Below are 23,183 nucleotides of genomic sequence, written 5' to 3' on the forward strand. Positions count from 1 at the left end.
GACATTGTTTGGATTGTTCACATAAACGTGAAGCTCACTCCAGAAGTGGTGAAAATAGCATTGGTGTCCACATGGACGAACCAGAATGTGCATGGGGAGCAGGTGGTACCCTAGCTGAACTACAATGCAAGAAGGCAACCTAGTCGTTGTTGGGGTACAATGCAAGAAGGCAACCTAGTCGTGAATAGCACAACGTTCCGCAGAAGATAAGATGAATGTTAAAGCAACATCTTTGCAGAGTGGCTATGGATGGCGGTCTTTTTTTTCATTCTAGGATGATGTTTCGTGACAAACTGCCAATAATATGTATTCCTATGAAACGTGACCTGGGAATTAGGAAAGATGTGCTGTTCTGGAAGACTTTCTAGAGTTCGGGGACACTGGCAGGAGACAGGAGTGCCCCGTGACTTCAGTAACGGCAGCCAGGCCATTCACACACTAGCTGTTATTCCTGAGCACGGCTCCAGGATCAGGAAGTGCCCCCTTTCTTGGAAGTAGGAAGCCGCTGGGGCGGTAAACAGGTACGTGTTGTCCCTGCTGCGTCGCCGCCGGTGCCTCCTACAGTGTCCGCTACCGCTGACGTGTTTTCAATTCAATCTTCTGAATCGGGGAAAACAGCCCGGGCCCCCTCTCCCGGTTTCGGCAGCGTGTGTTTTAGTCGGCACCTGATTGGCCGCTTCCGCTGTCTGTCAGCCACGGGGGCGGTTCCCTGGACTGGTTTTAGCTGCTGCTGGGCAGAAGTTGTAAATAAGGGGAGGCAGAGGCAAGCGCAGGAGACAGTGTTCTGACAGGCAGCAGGACAAGAGGAAGAGGCACGGTGATAGGAAGGGGCAGAGGAGAAAGGCAGCCTTGCTTAACTCGCAGTAAAGGTTCATTGGTAGGGTTGCAGTGATAGCCAGCAAGGAGGAATAGATCCGGAAAGAGAGCAGGCAGGGGGCTGGGCAATTACTAGAGAGAATAGATAAGAAGGTCGAAGGGCATTGGGGGCGTTGATCTGAACAGCTGTGCTATCAGCTGCTGTCTGGTCCTAGCAACCGTGGTGACCAGAGACCCGCTGCACAAAGGAAGCGAGAGCAAGTCCCAGAACCCAGGAAGAAGATGAAGTTCGCCAGGTTCCTGATGAAAAATGCCGCCCTGGCCAACATCCCCAAACACATCGAAAGATTCTCCAAGTTTTCGCCCTCTCCTCTCTCCATGAAGCAGTTCCTGGATTTTGGTAAGTCGGCAAAAATGTTGATATAGCAAATGTGTGGCAGAGGATCGAAAGACGCAAATCTTACAATAAGAGTGTGGCAAGATGCATGATAAAAAGGCAATCCTGTGGTGACAGTTGACCCTTGAGTAGACTGCGGACGTGCTGCCACAGTCCGTGTGCTGGTGGCATGGACTGTGTGTTCAGTGGCATGCCGTGTTCGTGCACTGTACGGGAGCTCTTTAGAGATTGATAACAGACATTCGGAATGCACATATTCATTCATTTCATTATCAATCACCACGCGGTTTAATCCTCGTAAAAATTGTTGTTTTTCCATAACGGCGTGTGCACCTGCGCCATCCCCGTGCAATGCGCTTTATTTTCCACTGCTGTGGGGGGTTGTACTGAAGCTCGCTTGCTGCGGCCGTCATTTAGCACACATCTCTCTGCTACATAGACGACTGGATAGTAGTAATTTTCCGGACGTTAACTGTGTACCCTGAAAGCCTCGCCAGGTGCATGTCTTAGATAGCTGTGGGTGCGGGTGGGTGTCTGTTTGTGTGGGCTCATACCATCATCCCCTCGTTTAACAAAACTGGACAGTGTTGTGTTCTTGCTAGCGCCCCTGGCCATACGTTTTTGTCCACTTGGTTGTTGCTGGTTTCTGTCTCCCATTTTGCTCTTTGTTCTGCATTCTTTTGTTTAAATAAATGCACCCTTAGGAGACGGACAGTAAGGGTAGCTGTCACTCCAGAATTGCACGGGCTTGGGTCATGTAAATAGGGCCCTTCTACTTAAAGTAGCCCCTGGGCTGGCTTGGGAGCCCAATGCATAGTTTTGCCAGCCCACTCCAGGATGTTTCGATTGCTGTGTTTGGTTTCCCCGTGGGCTATGTGCATATGAAAAGCACATTCGAGCCTGCCTTGAAAGCCAGCAAGCCATCTGCTTGCCTTGTTGTGATCCCAATGGCCTCATCCTGCCTCACCACGTCCCCCCTTAACGCCAGGCATTGTCATGTTAATGTGGGTGCAGACCTGGCCACAAGTGCTTAATCCACAATCCACAGACCCTGCTACCTTGCTGCCTCGCATGCTGTGAATATGCATGTCCAAACATGTATTTCCACTGACCACCTTGACGTCCTTTCACTTGTTTTTTGGCCCCATCCCCTCTTTACTCCAAGGGATACAAGGCTTTATAGTTAATCAACAGAGCCCCTTAAACGTGTACACATACTACTAGACTCATTATCGAGGTGTGTGATATGATATGGCATTTATAACGCGCCTATACACAAGTGTTTCAAGGCGCGAAGAGGCAAGGGAGGGGAACAAGGGAGGACGGACAACGATCTTACTAGGCCAGGTGTCATTCAGATCGTGCAAGTGTGTGGGAAGGGGGTGGGGACAGTGCAGTACATGGGAATAAACAATAAGTAAGTGATGGCAAGCAAGTGCATGGGCAAGTGCCTGGGCAAGTGCAATATCAGGTGTCAAGAGCTGGTAGGGGGACTGTATGGATACAGAAACAGTCCCCAAGTGCGGCGGTTGCCAGGCGGGCAGTGCGGGTGCGTGGCGCTGCTGGGGGTGTACACGAGGTTCTGAGTGGTAGCACATAGATAGGCACGTGCAGGCAGTGAATGCTAATGATTACAATCGATGAGCATCACAGCAGCAGTTACAAGAGACACACCATATAAGCAATATGCCTCCAGTAGGTTTTGAGGGGTGACCGAGATACCGAGTGGTGTAACCCATATTGATAGGGCTGCCTACACAGAATATGTAGTGGGGCCCCTGAGCTGTCCACCATCAGAGACATACACACGTTCTGGACTAATACAGGGGTCTGTTAATAATGTGGGCCCTCCTGCTACTTCAAGTACACATTCACCGTGCCCAGTTGGATGACAACACTGTCACCAAACCACTTAAAGCAAGTAACAGCACTCGGGATCTGTGCCCTTTGAAACAAAATAATATTTTCTAGCTGCCAGAGGTGGTACCCTCGGTGGAGGCGGGTATGATACTTTCACGTGATGAAGGAAGACAACCTATTCACTACACAGTGTATTACCCCACTAGGTAGGAACCATTCTGTTGGCCACTGAGGGGTCAATATCACCAGCTATCCACTTTTGTTTAACTTAAATGTAATTCATTTGATAAAGAAGCACACATACAGCCTGCATTCCTTTTACATCCATGAGGTTGTGCATATGCATTGGTGCCGACTGCTTTGAAAAGCAGTTCGCCTTGCCTGCAATGTTCCTCCAGTGGAGGTATGTCAGATTCTGCCTGTATTGATGACAGGCAGGCAATCGCGCCAATTCCTTTTATGACCATGCACAGTTTCTTTTCATGAAACGGTCAGATGACATGTGTGTGTTTGTGTGTGCTCGGGGTGGCAGCTATGCCTATATTCAGACTCATAAAATGCATGGGCAACCATAAACATATACGAATAAAGGCTATTCAAGCTGACACAGAAAACAGTGTAATTAGTGAATTAGTATATGCAATGTCAACTGGTCTGCGACTGCAGAGTGTTATCTACACAAAACATTCTGGAGTCGCAGGCGAGTTCACATGGCATATACTAATACACTACATACACTATTGTTTTATAATAAGAGTACCTGGGGCAGATCTCTCTCTTCGGCTGGTGCCTCCCTCTGGAACAGCCTCCCTGCCTCTCTGAAACTTGAGAGCAGAACCATCTCCGGTTCAGGAAGCAGCTCAAGACTTCTTTGTTTGCTTCTGCCTTCTCTCTTCCTCTTCTCTGCTGATCTCCTGTCTGATACTGCACTGGTTACCTGGCTACTCTCTGAACCAAAGGCCCAGGTCCCTGCCCTCCCAGATGCACACCTGCCTGCCTCCTGACAACCCTGCACTTGGGGCTGTATCTGTAGCCCTACAGTCCCCCTACCTGCACTATCTATCACTTCCTGTCCTGCACTTAACCCTGCACTGTCTGCACTTATTATTTTTTGATGTTTATATCCTATGTCCGGCGTTGCTCCTCCTCCCCTTCCCCGGCACTTTCCCCCTTTCCTCTCCCCTACACCTGCGCGATCTCAATGTCACTGGGCCTAGTAAGATCATTGTCTCCCCCCCACTATTCTCCTCCCCTTCCTCGTCGCGCTTGAAACACTTGTGTATAGGCGCGCTATAAATAAAATATCATATCATATCATACCTGCTGTGCATATCAGGCCACCTTGTGTCCCCATTGAAGCATAACCTTTACAGAAGATCCCACGTGGACAATTCATGTGACGTGGCATAGAGTTTCATTCCCCGCCACCCTAGGGTGCAACCTGCACCTAACATGCCAACAACATTCACAGCCATTGGATGCAACTTTTGTGTCATTCTCGTGAACAATGCGTACACACAGGCACCCAGTGCACTCAGCCCACTGGATATTTTTTGATACTATCAGCCGCAAGCCCTACTAAAAAGATTAGAGGACATTGCATTAAAAGGAAGCTCCCTTTGTTGGGTTGCCGCGTTCCTGACCGAGAGTATTAAGACAACACTCATGGCGCCTTTCTGGCCACATCCTTGTAACCTGACATGTGGAGTCCCCCAAGTACCCAACTCAATCCATTTCCTCCTAAACGTATGCATGACTCTTGACCCTGCTACTCTATATTATTAGGAACTCTGGTCTCACATGCCTTCAACTAAGCAGATGGCACAGAAATCGTTTGCAAACTTACAAACAACTCAACATTAAACACAGCAAACATTAGCACGTGCTTTGTACACATGCACCCACGGGTGACTTCAAACAGACACCCAATCAAATGACAAAGAGTTCAAAACGTGGGAGCCAGAATTCTGTAAATGCAAAAAAAATGCATGCAAACAGTTCTCCCTGTTGTTTTTGATCAAAAGAAGGATTTCCTTCAAAACTATAGCTGGCCCACTGTACCTTCTGCTATCAACACCCCTACCTCTTTTTCTACAGAGCCACACTCAGCAAGGCCAACAAAATTGCATAAGGGTGCTATATAAGACATTTTACATTAAATTACATTACAGCCCGGGTGATGGAAGAAATTGAGAAGAATATTTCAGCAGTCATCAGCAAAGAGGTGGTAGGGGAAGACGAAATTACTTTCCCCGTGGAGGCGAGATAGAGGCTGGAGAGGAGTGAGTTTATGACTGATCCTTAGGGGACGCCCACTGGAAGGGACTTTGGGAGGAGGTGTTAGAGTTGCAGGAGATGGAGAAGGCATGGCCAGAGATATATGAGACCACCTGGTAAGGTAAAATGTCCTTGAAACTTACTGAGAAAAGATTTTGCAGGAGGGAGGCACAGAAAGTGAGGAAAGAGTTTGGAGAGGCATAGAAAGATCTAGTCTGATGAGGATTTAGGATGGAGGAGTGGTGGTGGGCTGTTGTAACGGAAATGGAGATGAAGGTAAAACTAGTTTTAGTGGAGTGTTTACTGCAAAATCCAGATTGTAGAGGATCAGCTAGTGAGTGTTCATCAAGAAGGTTACCAATGCATCTGAAAGCCACCCTTGAGCACTTTAGTATGGTGGGGCAAAGTGATACAGTTTAGTAAGAATTGGGATTTGTGTGCGTCAGGTTTTTGTGAAATGGGCAACGTTTTGCCTATCTTCTAGCAAATTGGGAAGATTCTAGTAGATAGGAAGAGGTTAAAGAGAGTGGAGAGGTGGTGGCAGGGGATAGGAGCAACTTCTTTTATCCACTTGGGTGCAAAGGGATCAATGGGTCACAGGATGGGTTGGAAGAGAGGAGGATTGATATCAGCTCAGGAATAAAGTGAGTTTGGGAAGAGGCAGTGAAGGGGGGAGGAGTGAAGGAGGTAGAAATAGGACAGTGGCAGGGTGTCTTGTATTTTGCTGATCTTTGAAAAGTGAAAGGCAACGTCTTTAGTAGAGAGTGAGGAGGATGCTGAGTGGAGATTTGGAGAGGAGGCATGGCCTGCCTGTCGCATACACTTTGAAAGCATGTGAGCGGAGAGAGATTGATGTAATAGAAGGACTTTCCAGTCAAGAGAAGTGGTAAAGGCATGCTGAGAGCCCTTGTATGCTATAAAGAAAGCAGGTGAGTGAGTTTTACTCCAATGTTGTAGGTGTAAATGTATGGTTGCCATCAGCTGCTGAATGCTCACAAAGAGCCATAGCCGGGAGCAAGGGAGAGAGGGTGAAATAGCGTGCAGCATAGTCTATGTTAAAGAGGGTAGCCAGCGCATGTGAGGGGAAGAGATCTTTCTGGGAGGTTGGGGAGTGCTCAAGATAGGGAACCATTAGGTCACATTTACATTTATCTGGTAATAGTTGGTGGAGAAATTGAGAGAAGAGGCACAGAGATTGGGACATGGTTGACTAAGTTGCGAGGTGGTGAAGCATGAACAGAGAGATAAAGTAGAGGAAACAAATATGAGGTCAGAGAGTTACCACGAGTATCAGTGGGGAGACAGCTAAGACTGACCAGGCAGTACTCCTATAGTGGCAGGCAGCTGGATCGGATCGGATGGCACTGTAAAAGGTGTGTCGGCTTGAAGTCCTCCATAATAATGGCACGGGCATTAGCTGGGTAAGATTCAGATAGAATAAGAGTTTGAGGGTGACAGGTGGGCAGTAGATAAGAAGGATCGTGCAGGGGGTCTGAGCAGGAAGCAGGGAGAAAAGACAGAAGTAAGATGGAGGACGAAGAGCTGACGGCCTATTTTTATTGCTGGTAAGACCAACGCTACGGTCTTTTTAGTCCGTGAGGCAGTGAGAGAAAGTAGCAAAGTCAGTATGCAGGGTGGCCAAAGGGGCAGTGCCGTGACGGCGAGACATGTTTCAGTAACTGCCACCCCAGAGAGTTTGGAGTGATGGGAGGCACATTCTTCAGTGAGGAATCTGGAATTATTACCAATGGGTTGGGCATTCCGAGGCTCAGCCTAAGTACAGTAGGAGAACGCGAGAGGGGCTTCTCGTGGGAGCGGATACTGGTAACTGAGGTGGTAGTAGTAAGTGAGCAACCAGGGTGTTTAAGACGTGTAGGGAAGCTGGGAATAGGAATAGTGGTGGAAGGGTAGAGAAGAAGTGGTGCTAATTATTTAGGCCCCATGTAAGAGGAAGAAGGAAGTTAGTTAGGACAGGCATTAGGCTGAGGGTTGAAAAGAGGGCCAGGTCTCAAAATGTGCTGTCTCCACCAGCCATTGTCTAGTGATATTTGACTCTTGGCGAGTAAGAAGCTGTGTTGTAAGTGGTGAGCTGAGGGGGCAAGTGACTTTATTCCTGGCGAATTTGCAACTTGTACCCGTATTGAGGTGTATGGTTAGTTACTTTGCGCAAGCATGGCAGTTATGAGGAAGTGGGGCTGAGGATTAGAAGAGGCACATGGAGTGCATACCTTGGGAGGGTGTCATTAGGAGCAGGGGACCAGGGCCCTAGGTTTCAGCAAGACCAAGCAGCTGATATTCTACTTTTCTTTGCCGTTTAAATAGCCATACCCCTTGCAATGGCAGTCACTTTCTATAACACAGCTGGACAGAAAGTGACGTGATAACAACTAAAACGCTAATCAATATTTAGCAGCTCGAATCTGCTGAACTCTCGTATAGTTTGTTAACGCCTTAATGATATTCGCAGAAACTGACTCATGAGATGGGATTTTGTCCTTTAAGACTTTCCAGACTGCAGGAGGGTGTCATGATTGTTTCATTTCAGTAGTAGCTTAAGTATGTCCCTTTGACTCCAAGAAAGTATACTGTGTCGCAGTCCTAAGGGGTCAGACATACAGAAATAGACTGCACAGATAAGGGCATGATTTGGGCATTGCAGCTGTTGCCTATTCCACAGCTTCATTCATACCTGTTTCCTTTTTATCTAGGCCTCATGACTTACCTGGAAGGGTCTTACAGAACATGACCTCTTCCCAAGACATTGCAAAGTTTAAATATGTCGATAGTGGTTTGCCTGCAGCAATCCATAGATGTAGTAAAATGACGTACTGATATGGCACTCCAAACGACATGGTTATATATAATTTTGCTCAACTTTCAACATGGCACATGCTGCATACTCATAGTGCTGTAAAGTTCTTATATCAGTTCCATGGAAGCAACAACTATATCCTGCACAAAAAAGTAATTTTCTGCTTCCCCTACCCTCCATTTTGTCTGTAGGCATAACCCCTATTTCATGCATTGTATTCCTCGCCCTTACAACTCTTTGGCGTATTTCGCCAGCAGAAATATAGAAGAACAATTTTGCTGCCAGTTCACTCTGCCAGGTAGGGTCTGAGGGATGAGTAGGCAGTGGTGAGTCGGTTGCAGAGGGCGCCCTAGTTTCCGTCGACAAGCAGCCCTGGTATAGGCCAATGCCAGTTATGCAGGATACTGCACGCCAGTGTAATGCTCTTGGCAAACCAAAATCAAGATTTTTTGAAACAATACCCGTATGTATCGTCGGAGTACTTTTTTGGTGCTGCATTGGCTCACAGTTAGGGGGCAGAAATTGATGATGTACGCTACTCGCTAGCTATAAATAAGTCACTTGCCACCTCAACTCTATACCTACACAAAGCACACCATGTCTCACGCGCCAAGAGTCAAATATCACTAGCCAGTGGCTAGTGACGTGTGCACATTTTGTGCCCAGCGTCACAACTATCTAAAGTGGCAAGGTTGGCATAGTGGTAGTGTGGGAAAACAAACAAGACAGATCAATGAAAAAATGTGCCACCTGCCCAGATATTTGCACAATCTACACATCACAATCCTGACATTTGACAGGTGGGTTGTCTGAGTCGGCTGGTGCCAACACTTTGTATTGAGCAGGCAAAGACAAGTGGTCAGATATCAGCACCACTGTGGCATGAACGGTTGTCTTGAGATGTTTGTCCTGAAGAAGTGGATCTGAAAGTTCTGGTTTATTTCTTGGGTGAAATGAAAAGGGCTTTCAGCTCTACAGAATCAAGGTGCTGTTTTAATGCACATATAATCAAAGAGTGCTTTATTGTTTGTGCTTGGTTGTTTGTGTTTTTGCAGGGTACAAATGCCACCAAAGGGCCCTCTTGGGGCTATCTTCTACAACCTTTGGTTCTCCAGATGCTTCGGACTACAATTTCCATTTTATGTGGCTATTGACTGTGCTGGTTAGATGATGGGAGTTGTAGTCAAAATATCTGGAGATCTAAAGGTTGCAGACCCTGGTCTAGAGTACAACTGCTGGGGTAACAGGAGACTCTACCCACTCTATAAAGCCAGTCCTTAGGGTAGCGTGGGCATCTGTGGCCTTTGCATTACGCCATTATAGGAGTTGTTTACTGGGGAAAGACCCAAATCTTGAGGTTTGTTTGTTATTTTGTTTATTTATAGGGCGCCAGGAAACTCTTGGGTAGCTGGGCGCACAGAGTAACAAGAATACTTAGAACTTGGTTACAGGTTACAGTGTACAAAAGATGCAAATGCCATTTTATAATAGTAAGTGTCCGATTTTTGCTACAGCAACTGATAAACCCTACCCTCTTGTTCCAGCTTAGTGAAGATTTTGTTGAAATCCTTGAGCAGAGTAAACACAGTAATGAGTAATTGAGGGCCCACTATGTGTTATATGTTGATACAGTGATTTAACACACCATGCTTGCATATTGTTGCAGATGAATGCTCTTGAGATTTTCAGATTACAGTTGTGCGAGTACATCTTTTTCAATGACAGTAACCGACACGGATGTAAGTACCTGACCCTGAGCTAGCAATGCCTGGGATATGATAGCAATGCCTGCCATATGGTGTGCCATATTATGTGAATACCTGGGCGTATAATGGCAATATATGGTATATTAAGGTAGTACCTCATGATAAGGTGCAGGGATCGAAATTAAGATTGGATAAGCAGGACCTAAAAGCAGCTTCTGGGTATATAGCATTAACCAGTGACCAGGAGCTTCCACCGGGGAACAAAGAGCAATTATGTAGCGTTCTGCAAATCCTATCTCCACATAAGATGCAAACATATCATTTTGTCCATTATTTATGACCCCATATGCTTTACATGCTGTATAAATATTTTCTAATGTTTGTTTATAAATTGTCCCAAACGCAAAGTGTTAAGTTCCCATAGGTGTGTTTGTTCTGCATCAGCTGGCCTGGAGAACCAAAAGTAGCTCCTGGAGCTGCTTTCTTCTTTTTTGTAAAAATTGTAATACAATTAGCACAGATAAAAAAATAAAATTAAAAAAAAAGTAGCTCCTGTTAGCTGTTGGTGTCAAGCTAACTACGCTCTGCTAGGCAACAAGCAGGAAGCTAGATGGCTCCCAGCTCCCCTCAATTTCGAACCCAGAGCTGGCAAATGGTTTGATGTCATGGTCTCACGCAGACCCCTTGACCCAGCAATTTAAAAGAACATATATTGCTCTTAAAGCACATGCTGGGATAACAAAATAATGAGTCAGGTCTACCGCATCTAAATAATCTCTGCTTCAAATGATCCTAAAGAAAGAGCTGCCAATGATGCTTCAAAAATTAATTGGCAAAGCCAATACACCTGGCTTCCTAAACGTAGATTTTCTTTGTCCTACAGTGCAGGATAGACTTCAGAAAAGAGCAACAGAAATAATTTAATGCAGCACAAAGTAAAAAGCATATCGAAGTACCAAGCAGCGGGAAACAAATCATGCTTTTAAAAGCACCATTCGCAAATCTCTCCCCAACTTCAACAGTACCACTTGCTTCTCCAAAACGTCTAGAGCTGTACCAGAGCTTTGGCCAGGATGCACTGGCATCAAGGAGCAGCTGAGTGGCGCCAGCACTCCCCTCTATTTACCTTCAGGTACTCTGGCAAACCTCAAGCCAAATCAGAAAAGGTCTGGTGCAGTATTCGAAAAAATGGGAAGTTGGTGCAACATCCGAATGCCTTGCAGTACAGTTCGACTTCTGAAGTACAAACATGTCACCTGGAGGCATTGTAATGACCACCATGAACATGGTTCACTCTCCTTAAGCACAGGTGTACCATCAGGGGAACAATCACAGGTGGCACTAATGGTTTTCTTGATATGTGTGCAATCCTTTAACATCACACGTTCCCTGCTCAGCAACCATTTCGCTCTTTGCCAATGAACTATGTTGCTCATGTGAAGTAAAGACGCCACCACATTCTAATTGCTGGATCCCAATTAACTTTAGCGTTGATGTTTCTCAATGACGATTCATTCCATTTTAAGTGTGTCAAATGTTTAAAAGTTTTATTAAAAGGCTTATTGAAATTGGCGACTGACGACCAAAAACTACTCTGGGACCACAAATTATGTTCTCAAAGGCCTTGGAATGTTTTCTTTGTGGTTCCATGACTGATACCGTGCATCAAATTTGAACTTGTGCTGCAGAGATCAAAGAGCTTGTAGATGTCAATGAAACACTTGAGACACTTTCGAAATTCAGAGGAACAATACAGTAGAAAATGCATGAATGCTTGCAAAAAGTGCAAGAATTAATGAATTCTTGAGTCTGTGAAGTCTTCCATTCCAGGTAGAGGTGCAAATATCCAGAGAGCTTCCCAAGCAGAACTACCATGTTAGTCTATAAAAATACTTCGAGATAATGGGCATCATTATGGGTCCGACTGTAACCGTGCCTGAGCTACCGACGGGTTGCCGCCGGAACCGTAATAAATTACTGGCACCTGACTTGCTGGTGCCACCAGGCTATTCCAAGTCCGGCAGCCGGGAAGTCAGGTGCCGGCAATTTCGTTACTCCCCATTCCCATAGAGTCCAATAGTCCAATAGGACTCTATGGGAGTGGGTACACGGAAGCACTGGCACCAGTGCTTCCGTGACGGCTTTGCTTGCCGTGACGGTAAACTTACAGGCACCGTTGTTTCCGGATTGGCAAACTTAGAATGAGGCCTAATGTGTATAATTATGAAGCAATTGCTGACACTGACAAAAAGGTCTTCAATTGTAGAATGCATAACTCAGTTCAGAAGTGGCAACTATATAGCTTATTCAACTGCTCTGTTCATGCTACTTTTACTCTCCTGGAACACTGTACTCTAGCCTTGCTCCACTTCCATATGCTGGTGATCGTGATTTTTTTAGTCTATTGCATTTTTATTTTTACAAAAAAGAGATCCCTAGAATATAGAAGTGCTAGTAAATTCTTCAATCTTCAGTTATATCCTCTTTTATGTCGACATAATGTTTATTGTTTGCGAAATAGAAGTCGCTACAGCAGTGATATGATATGGCATTTATAATGCGCTTATACACAAGTGTTTCAAGGTGCGAATGAGTTAGAAAGTGTGAAGGAGTAAACCGCGTTGCATTGTACCCATATATCGTAATAATATGGGTAGTAGGATCTACCGCAGATGTTAAAAATGTCAGGCCATCTACATGATAGAAGTGCCTGTGACTCGGAGGTAGCTGCAAATGTAATCACCCCCATTTATAACTGAGACCATTTAATGGCTATCAAATATAGGGCATAACATGACGCATTTACCTGTAGGTAATCTTGTGAAAGCCCCATAAGTGTCCGGCAGTAGCAGGACGATAAATGTAATGAAACAGCTCGCCGTCAATCAACTTAAACGGATGTGCGGTAATCACTTGATGCGTGACATTCTCCTATGGCAACTATATGGCGGTTACGTGATGCTAAGAGATCTAAGGGCCCCCGAAAGGTGCATACCCTTCATAGACACTAGACCGCTGACCTAAGTATAGCATATCAATTGCCACACAAAAGTCAGAAGTATTCCGCGTTGTAGGGAAACCTGTCGGAGTCCACCAAACAGAAGTGTACAATTTACGGGACAACCTCCACTAGGTGAGAGTCTATGGGGGCTCAATATGAATAGACTGGAGGTTGGGCCCACTTTATGGGCACAAAAACATTGCAGTATATTCCAAAATTGTATGTATCACCTGATGTTAAGTGGTCGCTAAATGCAGGGTCACTCTCCTTAAGACATTGCAGTGTGTTCCAGAGGTGTTAAGTGTCACCTAGCCACCACTAGTTAAGGGCCTATAGGGGCTCAGTGTAAATGAGGGAGAGGCTGGCCCCACTATATGCGCACAAAGACATTGCAGTAAATTCCAAGATTATGAGTGTCACCTGATGTTAGGCGGTGGCTGAATACAGGGTCCCTCTCCTTGAGAAATCGCAATGCATTCCAGAGGTGTTGAGTATCACCTGGTGTTATCTAATATGCTGAATGCAGAGACCCTCTCATTGGGACATCACAGTGGGCTCTAAGGGTGATAAGTGTTACCTGATGTTATTACATCTGTAAAAAGCTGGGTAAATATAATAGTAGGCATCTAGCCCAACAGTGACGCCCCAATAGTGATAGACTAGAATAGCTAAGTAGTTCTGGGCTCAGGCTTTAAATTCCCATTATTCCAAAGATTTCAAACCTCTGTCAATTGTTTTCAAATTGAATATCCATGATTGTTCTTTATAGGCCAATTTATTGGCTGCCTGTACATTACTAATCTCATGGATCTTATCTACACAGAACCATGCAAGGTCTTCCAAACTATGTCCCATTTCAAGATAGTGAAGAACCAGTGAGGCATTAAGGGTGCAGGTGCGAATTTTGGAACAGTGTTCGTTGATCCGAAAGTGCACTTCCCTGGAGGTCTTTCCGATGTACAGCATTTTGCATGGACCTTGTATGCCATAAATTACGTTTTTACTTTTGCAGGTGGTAAACTTGTGTAAGTCCCAAGTTCTGCCTGCATGTTCAAAGTGGTTTCTTGGAGTATTTGCATGCCACACAGGACATGCATGGGGTATGTCTTATCACTGGATTGAGGGGAATATTTTGGACTCTCATGTGTTTAACTGGGGTTCTGCTAGCTGGTGTGAGATTCTCATTCTTGCTTTTCTTAAAAGCAAATAATGGTTTCTCAAGTTTAACATCTGTCAAGTTTAACATCTGTGGCGTTCAAAATTCTCCTATTTATTGAGATTTTACCTTTAATCGCTTCACTCTACTGGCAGACGGTGGATGTAGATACCAAACAATCTCCTGAAATTAATTTGGTGTTGGGAGTGAGAAGAGTCTCCCGATTGGTAAATCTCACTCTTTTTCTGCAGAGTTTAATGAGTTTCTTTGAATAGCCACGTTGCAGGAGCCTGGGTTCCAAGACATCTGCATCTTCATTAAATTTTGCGATGTCTGTGCAATTACGGCGCAGACGTCGACACAACCCATGGTAAATTCTGGAGTAGACTTTTTGGATGCTGACTCTCGAAATGTAGAGTGGAGTTCCTTTCAGTCGATTTCCTAAACACTTGGACGTTAACTAATTTGGGTCATGCCATGCATATGGTGTAATTTCCTGGGCATTTGGAGATAGTGCCTGGCGTACCCTCTGAATACCTGGGTACCTGGGTATTTGATTGCAATCATTTTCATATGGTGTGTAATACCTCTGATATGATGCGACTACCTGACCAAATGATGGTAATATTTGTCAAATTAAGTGTTTGCTTTGGATATTGCAAGGCGAGAGCAGGCACCTGCTTTTAGTACCTGGCATATGGTGTCAGTACTTGGGAAGTTGATGGCAGTACCTGACATATGGTGTCATTTCCGGGCATCTGGCGGTCAATGCCTGTCATCATTTGAGTTTTTGTGAATATTATGGGTAGACCTGATAAGTGTTGTGAGTTCCTGGTGAAACGATGTAAATACTTGACAAGTTGTGGTCATGCAATGGCATTACGTGGCATGTGATTTTACTACCTAAATGACAGTTTATGGCAAACGTAGTGTCTGTCAATTGAAACAGCAACACCTATCGGCATTGTCACTATCCAAAATCTAGAGTTGTTGGGTTTGCCATGCCTGGTGTGTTTGTTTCCAAGGGGTGCTTTACTAAATACCCAGGAGTCGTCCAAAAAGTAGTTCCACATGCGTATCTAAAATCGGATGTGAAAGCCGCTTGTTCGGAGAGCATTCCAAGCACTGGTTGTTTTTTCGCCAAGAGCAGCTGGTGTTCCAGGAAATCCCAGTGAGTTACGTGCGTGTTACGGCCTGCTCTGCTATCCACGAATACGCGGCGTGCCTTCCCAATATAGAAAGCCAGCAGCCGATGAGCAGTGGAGCAGTGGCCATGCACGCAGCTCTGCAAAGTTCAAGGCCAATAGCACCGCGGGCAGCGAGAGCAGAAATGACATGCACCGCGTCGCTTGCCACTTGTCAAAAAGACCCGGGTTTATTGCTTGTTCCTCGGCTGGCCTTTATGACTTGTCCAAAAGACCCGGGGTTTATTGCGTGCTCCTCATGCTCACTTGCAGGCCAGTGTTCTGACAAACCTCACGGATTCCCTTGCTATTTTTGGAGCGGGGACTCCATCCACCCAAGGACAGCTGGGTGGAGAGAGGACAGGAGCCCAGCAGCTTGGCCAGGCCGAATGCTGGTTTGCTATTACTTTGCATTCCGTTGCTGTCTCTGCCCTGTCTCTATTCTGCGCATCTGCTTCTCAAAGCCAAAACCCCATACTGTCCACAACTGGCGTGTCAATATGTTCCTGCGTACAAGAAAACAAAAACGGATGAAAATAATAAATGGTTCAAAGCCGTCTGTTAGGAAAGATGTCCTTTTATTTTGCAGCTTTCCCCCCATTGAGATCAATGAAACCTCCCATTGTTTTGCTATGGCTTGAACCCTGTCCTGAACTTTGGAGGTGGGTGAAGTCTTTTTGTTTTACCTCTCTTGCTTTGCTCCTCTCTTTTGAGGAGCTTTGGTCGGCCATTATGGTAAACGCTGCATGGGGAGCTGTCCCCTTTCCTTTGTTTTACTGTAGCATGTATCACATTACTGTGAAGTGCTGAGGGGGCACTACGGAACCCTTTTCTTTTTCTTTTGTTACACTTTTTATGTTTGTTGATGTGTCAAAGACAGGCTGGTGGCAGCGGATATTTTGCTACCGCATTTTTTCATTTTGACCGCCAACACTTTTATGCTTTATCGCATAATGTCATTTTAAGTATCATATACTCAAAATGGCCATGCCATCGGTTTTTTACCCTGTTATTTTGCCATCTTGTCCTTGGGCCATCTTCTGTTTTCTCAAGTCAAGAAATATGTATGGTAAGCTATTTCCTGGGCTCTGGCTTCAGTTTCCTGGGGAAAGTGTGGTATGCTCATCCTGGCTGGATGTGGGTGGATGGGATTGTCTTGTCCCAATCCACATTCCAGCCAGGGGATGTTTGATGCTAGGCAGGTGTGGGGCAGTAGGCTGTCCATGATTGGTCAGCCCATGATCGTTTGAATGGTGCAGATCCTTGCCATTAGTGAGCTGGGACAGTACCCAGCATGAATTTGGGATAGAAGGAAGAGTCCTGCAGTTGTTCCAGAGATCATCAATTGGTGCCAAAACCCTGAATAAGAGGAGAAAGCCATTGAAGACCCTAAGACTGCAGAAGACCCTAAGACTGCGCAGAAGATGAACAGCATTGCCTCCAGCCAAGTCCTGGTGAATCTCTGCCTCCCTGCGAATATACACAGAAGACCCATGTCAGTATTTCGACCCATGGGTTTTTGGGAACAAGCAGTCCAAGCCCCTCAACAAATATCCTGCCTTCGGAAGTGTTCCGGGTCCATCCTGTGGTTTGACCAGCGTCATCCAAGGCATCTCTTGTGCATCAGGTACTATCTTGAGTTGCGACTTAGGACTCTGCAGGGCGTCACCTTGTGGCCTAGGCCCTGCTCTCCTGCAGCGGCTGCTCTCCTGCATGAATAGGGGCTTTTCTGGAGCTGTGTCCTCTTCATCACCACGAGTTCTGTCTGCCTCCCCCTGAATGAGGTGATCTTTGCTGCTGGTCATTTGTCATGTCTCGGGGTGTCTCCTGATGTCGTGGGACCTGCTGTGGGTGTTGTTCTGAGGTGCCTTGAGCATCCTTCTTGAAGACATCTGGAACTGTCTCGCCAGAGCAGGGACACGCTGTCTAGCCCAACCCAATCCCAACACCGATAATAGCTAATGCACCTGCGACTGCTGAATGCCCTGAAACTGGACCAGCAAAAGAAGTGGGCGCAGTCAATCTGAAAACTAAAGGGGTGGTCCTCAGAAAATCAGAGTTTGGGGCGAGATCTTGCATGCCATAGGGAGTGTTTGGGCATAAAGCCCACTACCCAACTCTCACTTGCCTGATCATGATTGGTGGGGTCCTGGACAAGGATCCCCTCCCCACCTGGCCCCCAGGGTTACCTCTACTGTCATGCGATTGGGTGGAGTACCCCTAAAATATTTGTACCTGCCATCAGTCTTTAAAGAGCATTTCTTCTAGAACAGTTACCTACTTGTTCTGTGACTTTTAAGACGTCCAACTGCCTCCATACGTGGATTCCTGGATCATTGACTCTTTTCAAGGCACTGAGCCTACTTACCTGGCATGGAAGGACTTCTTACGTTCTATTTGCCTTATCATTTAATGCAATGCTCTGTTTTTCTTTCACTTTACTGCTACTACTTTACAGTGCTACTGTTTCAGAATTTCTGAACTTTCATTAGTGTGTACAATGTAGGTGATCTCACTTTGCGATCAACTGTGTGTGTGTACATATACATATATGTGTGTGTGTGTGTGGTTGTGAGGTGTTTTGGGATAGAAACGTAGCTTTGACTTTACCTGTTTAAAGATTTAAGACCGTCATAATATCTCATTTTCCTACCCATGTCTTGCTTGAGTAATTTGAGTGCTCTGTTGGGTTAACTGCACTACGTCACCACTCCCATAGCCCCTGAACACTGGCTTGCTGCTCAGTCTACACTACCTTTATGGAGTTTGGCCAGACCTAAGTGTCAGTTACCTGTTCATCCACTAGGGTGGCTCCTCAGAATCCTACCAAAGGGCTGCTTCTGAACGTCCATCTTTACACCGTCGTTTTGCTGTCGGGTGTTTCTGCTGGTTTGTCAGATAAAAACATAACATGCATATTGCGTAACAAACCGCATGCTTGTTTCAAAATGACTAAAAGCCGGGGACTTTATCAAAGACTGTTTTGAGTGACCTGTGTTAAGTTTTTTTTTATGAAAGTAGGATATTTTACAGAGCTCCCGTTTTTCCTTGTCGGGTTTAAGCTATTCCCCAGTGATGGCCGTTTAGCTCACATCACCCGCTTTTCATTGCTCGTGGTCCTACATTTGTAAAGGGAAAATAACACTACATGTACATTACAGCACTGATTGGCAGAGCCACACTTGTGTGCTCTGCATTTTCTGTTAAGAAATGCTTAGGTTTATTGACATTCACCAATTCCCAAAGCAAATGTATCCCAAAAAGCCAAGTGCACCCCATTCACTGAAAGATTCTGACGTCGCCTTGCTGTGACTTCACATCCTCTGACATGACTTTCTGTGGTGGTGGTGCATATTCTGAATTCCGATGAGCTCCCTCCGACTTATTTCTCTATCACGTGTGTCGTTAACGCGTGACCATGTTCGTGTGCAGTAACTGAATTAAGCGTTGGCTGCATTCAGCTGGTCGGGGTCTTGTGACACATTAATCTGTTAGCAGAATGGATCACCCTATCGCCTGGGCCATTACTGTGCAGAGTTAGTCAAGTGAAGTGCAACCCACAGTGCATATGTTTGCTTTCTGCCAGGGCAGGTGGTGTGCCACTAAGCAAGGAGCACTTGCGTTGATTCATGGCGCTAGTTGCCTAGGAGCCACCTGTGAAAGAGCAGGGCTCCTCGCCCGTCAGCAAAATGTACTTGGATGGAAAAGGCCAGGTCAGCGCTTCCTCTCTCTGCCTGAGCAGTTTTGTTTGTTGCCAACATGTCAGTGCGGATTTAAGAGACGGAAGGGGGATTCGCCTCTGGCTGCTTCGCAGCATCATTTATATGTGTAATGCCTCGACAAGGTTCGGAATAACTGGGTGCTGGCAGTTATTTAGCACCTGGCTATAGCCTAGAAGAGCCTGGTTAGCTTGGCTAGCTTGGCACCGCCAGCTAGCAGGAGCTACCTTTGGCGGGTTACAGGTTGCTTCTCATAACATTGGATTTGCGGCCCACTACGCATTAGCTCCTCATTCTGCTGGAGCAGACGAGAGAGAAAGAGAAAGAAGGGGCAAGGTGGCATCCCACAAAAGAGATGGCCCCCAGAGATGAACATGTTGGGGCAATAAGGACAAAGCAACAACGATGGACGCAGCAGCGGCAGAGATATGGCAAAGTTAGCTAATGACTAAACAAGAATAACAAGAATAGCAGCATGACAGAAAAGACATGTAAAATGATGCCAACGAGGGAGGGATGCATCGAGAAGTGGCAGCAAGCAGAGGAATCAACAGCAAGAGTCAGCAACAGAGGGAATGACAGATAGTAAGAAGGGGTTGTGTGAATGCCACAGTTTGGGATAAAAGCAAATCCCCCCCCCCCATCTTTGAGGCACTTCAGAGTGGACATTCTGGCCTGTACGTCTCTAATTGTTAACCGCTATACAAATGAGAGTTTTTATTCATTCATTCTCTGCATTTCTATGACTCTTCTTATGCGCTCATTTCTTTTAAAGTCATCCAGTAATTGAATGTGCCCTGTCTTGAGAACTCATTCATGAGACGTTACAGGGTTTGAACACCTCTGGAAGCTGGCGCTAATTCCCTCCTACTTTCAGCCTAGGAAAGCCTGAGTAACTTGAAATCAGCAGCTACCAGGAGCTTCTTTTCTCTCCCTAGTGTGAGTGTGGTACCTTACAAACATGCACATGTCACATTAAGTATTTGAGAATGTTAATGAAGAAGAATTGAGATACATTTAAAGGCAATGATCAGTCATAATGGACAGCAAGTTAAGGTTTGCCTCTCCTCTGGAAGATTTTTGCTGTGCGTTTTGTACTTGCTCCTGGTTCCACAATGGTAGCTCCTGACCTACTGGTTGTTGCCTGACATCCACAAGCTAGTTTTAGCTCCTGCTCATCAAAACTTAATTTCAAACCCTGCATTAATAGCTCCTGGGTCACGATGAGTATCCTGGTTAGAGGAAAATCCTGACATCCAGAAGCAACTTACAGCTCCTGCTCCACGAATTTAAATGTTGTCCCTGCCTAAGTTTACATATTAAGGTGGGACAATTAAGGATTTGCATTATTGAAAGGCTGATAAAATCATGGTGATCATGGTGCCCTGGTGGCACCATTTTTGTGCCATTTTATGAAACTACATGACTCATTTAGGACATTTCACTGGCATTGTGAGAACGCTATAGATGCGGTGCAACAGTCGGACCTTGCCGTAGAACGAAGTGGCGGTGCAAAGTGATCTCTCGGTGGGAGTCTGTCTTACCTTGCCATCGTTGGAGGACGACCTACCTGGCACTCACCTTGGACATAAAAACAGTGCAACAGCGCGGCAGCACTGCGCGTTGAGCGAAGTGATTGTGCAAAGTGGTCTCTCTGTGGGAGTCTGTCTTACCTTGCCTTCGTTGGGGGACGACCAACCTGACACTCACCTTGGACATAAAAACAGTGTAACATGAGCGAAGTGATTGTGCAAAGGGGACTTTCTGTGGTCCATATGGGGAGCTCAGGTACAGGAGATTCTAATCAAAACCAATTCTGGCATGCGGCAGAGAAATTCCTTTGCAAGTGGGCATTGCCAGCGAACATGCGAGGCAAGCCATACAGAAAATCTGTACGCAAAATCGTCCTGATTGGCTATTAAACAGTGTTCTATCGATCTGCAGCGCGACATCCCCCTTTCTTTTTTGATTTTGCCAAGATGCCGGGGAAAGAAACTAGTAAACCAAAAGGCTAGATGGTCTCCAAGTCCACCAGCTGAAAGTCAAGAAAGGTAAATCATGTCGTCCCTTCGGTTGGGCTTATTATCAGGCTAAAAAATGAATGGAACTCTACTGAAGCCCAAAGCCAAATGTAACTCCTGGTATGATTCGGATCTCGTCACCCTAAAACGCAAGTGCAGGGTGGCAGAGAGGAAATGGCTTGCTTCATGTTCATCCTCTGACAAACTGGCCTGCCGCCTGCTCCAAAGGCAATACCGTCTCTCTGTTCTCACCAAGAAGAGAGCCCTTATCGAAGCCCGCATCTCTGCGGCATCTAACAACTCGGCTGAACTCTTTAAAATCTGCAAGGAGCTTGCCAACTCTGCTGCAGTCTCTACCTCTCCTGTCCCCTCCCAGGCCCTCTGCACTGCACTGGCCTCCCACTTCATCTCTAAAACTCAGGACATCCTGTCCTCACTCTCCTCCTATCACCTCCCCCCCTCTCTTCCCTGCTCTTCCTCTGGCCCTTCTGCAGCCACCCCTCCTCCCTCCTTCTCTGCCTTTCCCCTTTTTTCTGCTGATGAGGTTTCCAGACAAGTCCGATCTATGAAAGTCTCGTCTAAACAGATTCACCCCTGTTCCTCCAAAACTATCAAGGACCACATCGACTCCCTGGCTCCTGCCCTGGCTGACTTTTGCAACCACTCCTTCGCCTCTGGAGTCTTCCCATCCCCCCTCAAGCACTCCCTTGTGCACCCTCTCCTTAAGAAACCCTCTGCCGACCCCTCCTGTCCGGCTAACTATCGCCCAATCTCCATCACTCCCTTCCTGGGCAAGCTCCTGGAGAAACTGGCCATCTCCCAGCGTAACCTCCATGCTGAAGCTGTTGATAGTCTCCATGACCATCAATCTGGCTTCAGAGCGGGCAGAAGCACGGAAACTGCTCTCCTGAACATCCGTGAGGACCTGCTCCTGAACCTCGACTCCAACACTCCGTGTGTTCTCATTCTGCTCGATCTCTCTTCTGCCTTTGACACTGTCAACCATGCCATCCTGCTCAACCGTCTCCGTGATAACCTGGGTGTCACTGGTCAGGCTCTAGCGTGGCTGACCTCTTTCCTTTCCAATCGACCCTCCCAGGTCCAACTTGGGTCCTTCCTCTCTGACATCTTTTTCTCCACCTGTGGCGTTCCCCAGGGATCTAATCTCTCTCCCTGGCTGTTCAACCAGTATCTGGCACTCCTTGCCCACCGCATCGCCGCCCTCTGCCCCAACTTTCAGTGCTATGCGGATGATACCCAGCTCATTTTCAGGCTACCCTCGGCCTCCTCCTCTCCCTCCCTCATCTCTGACTGTCTGTCTGCTATCCAGGAATGGTGTGCTGCCAATGACCTCTGCCTTAATGCTAGTAAGACTGAGATCCTACTCATCGGCACACCCACTCCCTCCTTCCCTGCAGCTCTCTGGCCGGCCTCTCTTGGCCCTCTTCCTGCTCCTACCTGCAAGGCAAAAAACCTCAGGGTCATCTTCGACTCCACACTCTCCTTCCCTCCTCATATATCTGACGTCTCTAAGAAGTCACATTACCAGCTGCACCTCCTCAGAGGTATTCTTCCCTTCCTCTCCTTCCCCCAGAAGCTCACTGTCTCCCGAGCCCTGGTTCTCTCGAAGCTGGACTACTGTAACAGCCTCTATCTTAATCTGCCTGCCTCCACTCTCCGCCCTCTGCAACTCATCCAGAACAGAACTGCGAGACTTGTCCTTGGCCTCAAGCCCAGGGACCGTATCTCTCTAGGACTGAAATCTCTACACTGGCTCCCAGTGGCTGCGAGGATTAAGGTCAAAACCCTCTGCATTGTCCACATGGCCTTCTGGGGCCTGGGGCCTAAATACCTTCAACTCTCTCTTCCTAAATATCTTCCTTCCCGAGCCCTACGCTCATCCGTCTCCAACTCCCTCAGGGTCAGCCGCTTCTCGAAGCTACGAGCTGGGGGTAGATCTCTCTCCGCGGCAGGGGCCTCCCTCTGGAACAGCCTTCCTGCCTCCCTGAAACTTGAGAAGAACCATCTCCGGTTCCGGAAGCACCGCAAAACCTTCCTCTTCGCTTCTGCTTTCTCTCTCCCTCTCCCCTGCTAAATTCTTCACCTAAACTGCACTGATTCTGCAACTGGGCCACTCTCACCGACCTCGGTCCTGGGCCCAGTCACTCTTCACTTGCACTGCCTCCCCGGCAACCCCTGCACTGCGGGACTGCCTCTGTATCCCTACAGCCCCC

The 23,183-nt window shown here is 46.7% G+C and overlaps 1 protein-coding gene across 1 annotated transcript in view; it reads left to right on the forward strand.

Moving 5' to 3' along the window:
• Window positions 1–745: 745 nt before the first annotated feature.
• LOC138570021 (pyruvate dehydrogenase (acetyl-transferring) kinase isozyme 2, mitochondrial-like) overlaps window positions 746–23,183 on the forward strand; it is a 70,929-nt gene continuing 48,491 nt past the window's right edge. The window contains exon 1 of the mRNA XM_069648553.1: window positions 746–1,216. Within this exon, the coding sequence (XP_069504654.1) occupies window positions 1,099–1,216 (118 nt within the window). The 5' untranslated portion in view covers window positions 746–1,098. The remainder of the gene's footprint in view (window positions 1,217–23,183) is intronic.

The sequence above is a fragment of the Ambystoma mexicanum genome, chromosome 2q (assembly GCF_040938575.1).
Source record: "Ambystoma mexicanum isolate Mex_15411 chromosome 2q, UKY_AmexF1_1, whole genome shotgun sequence".
NCBI lineage: Eukaryota > Metazoa > Chordata > Amphibia > Caudata > Ambystomatidae > Ambystoma > Ambystoma mexicanum.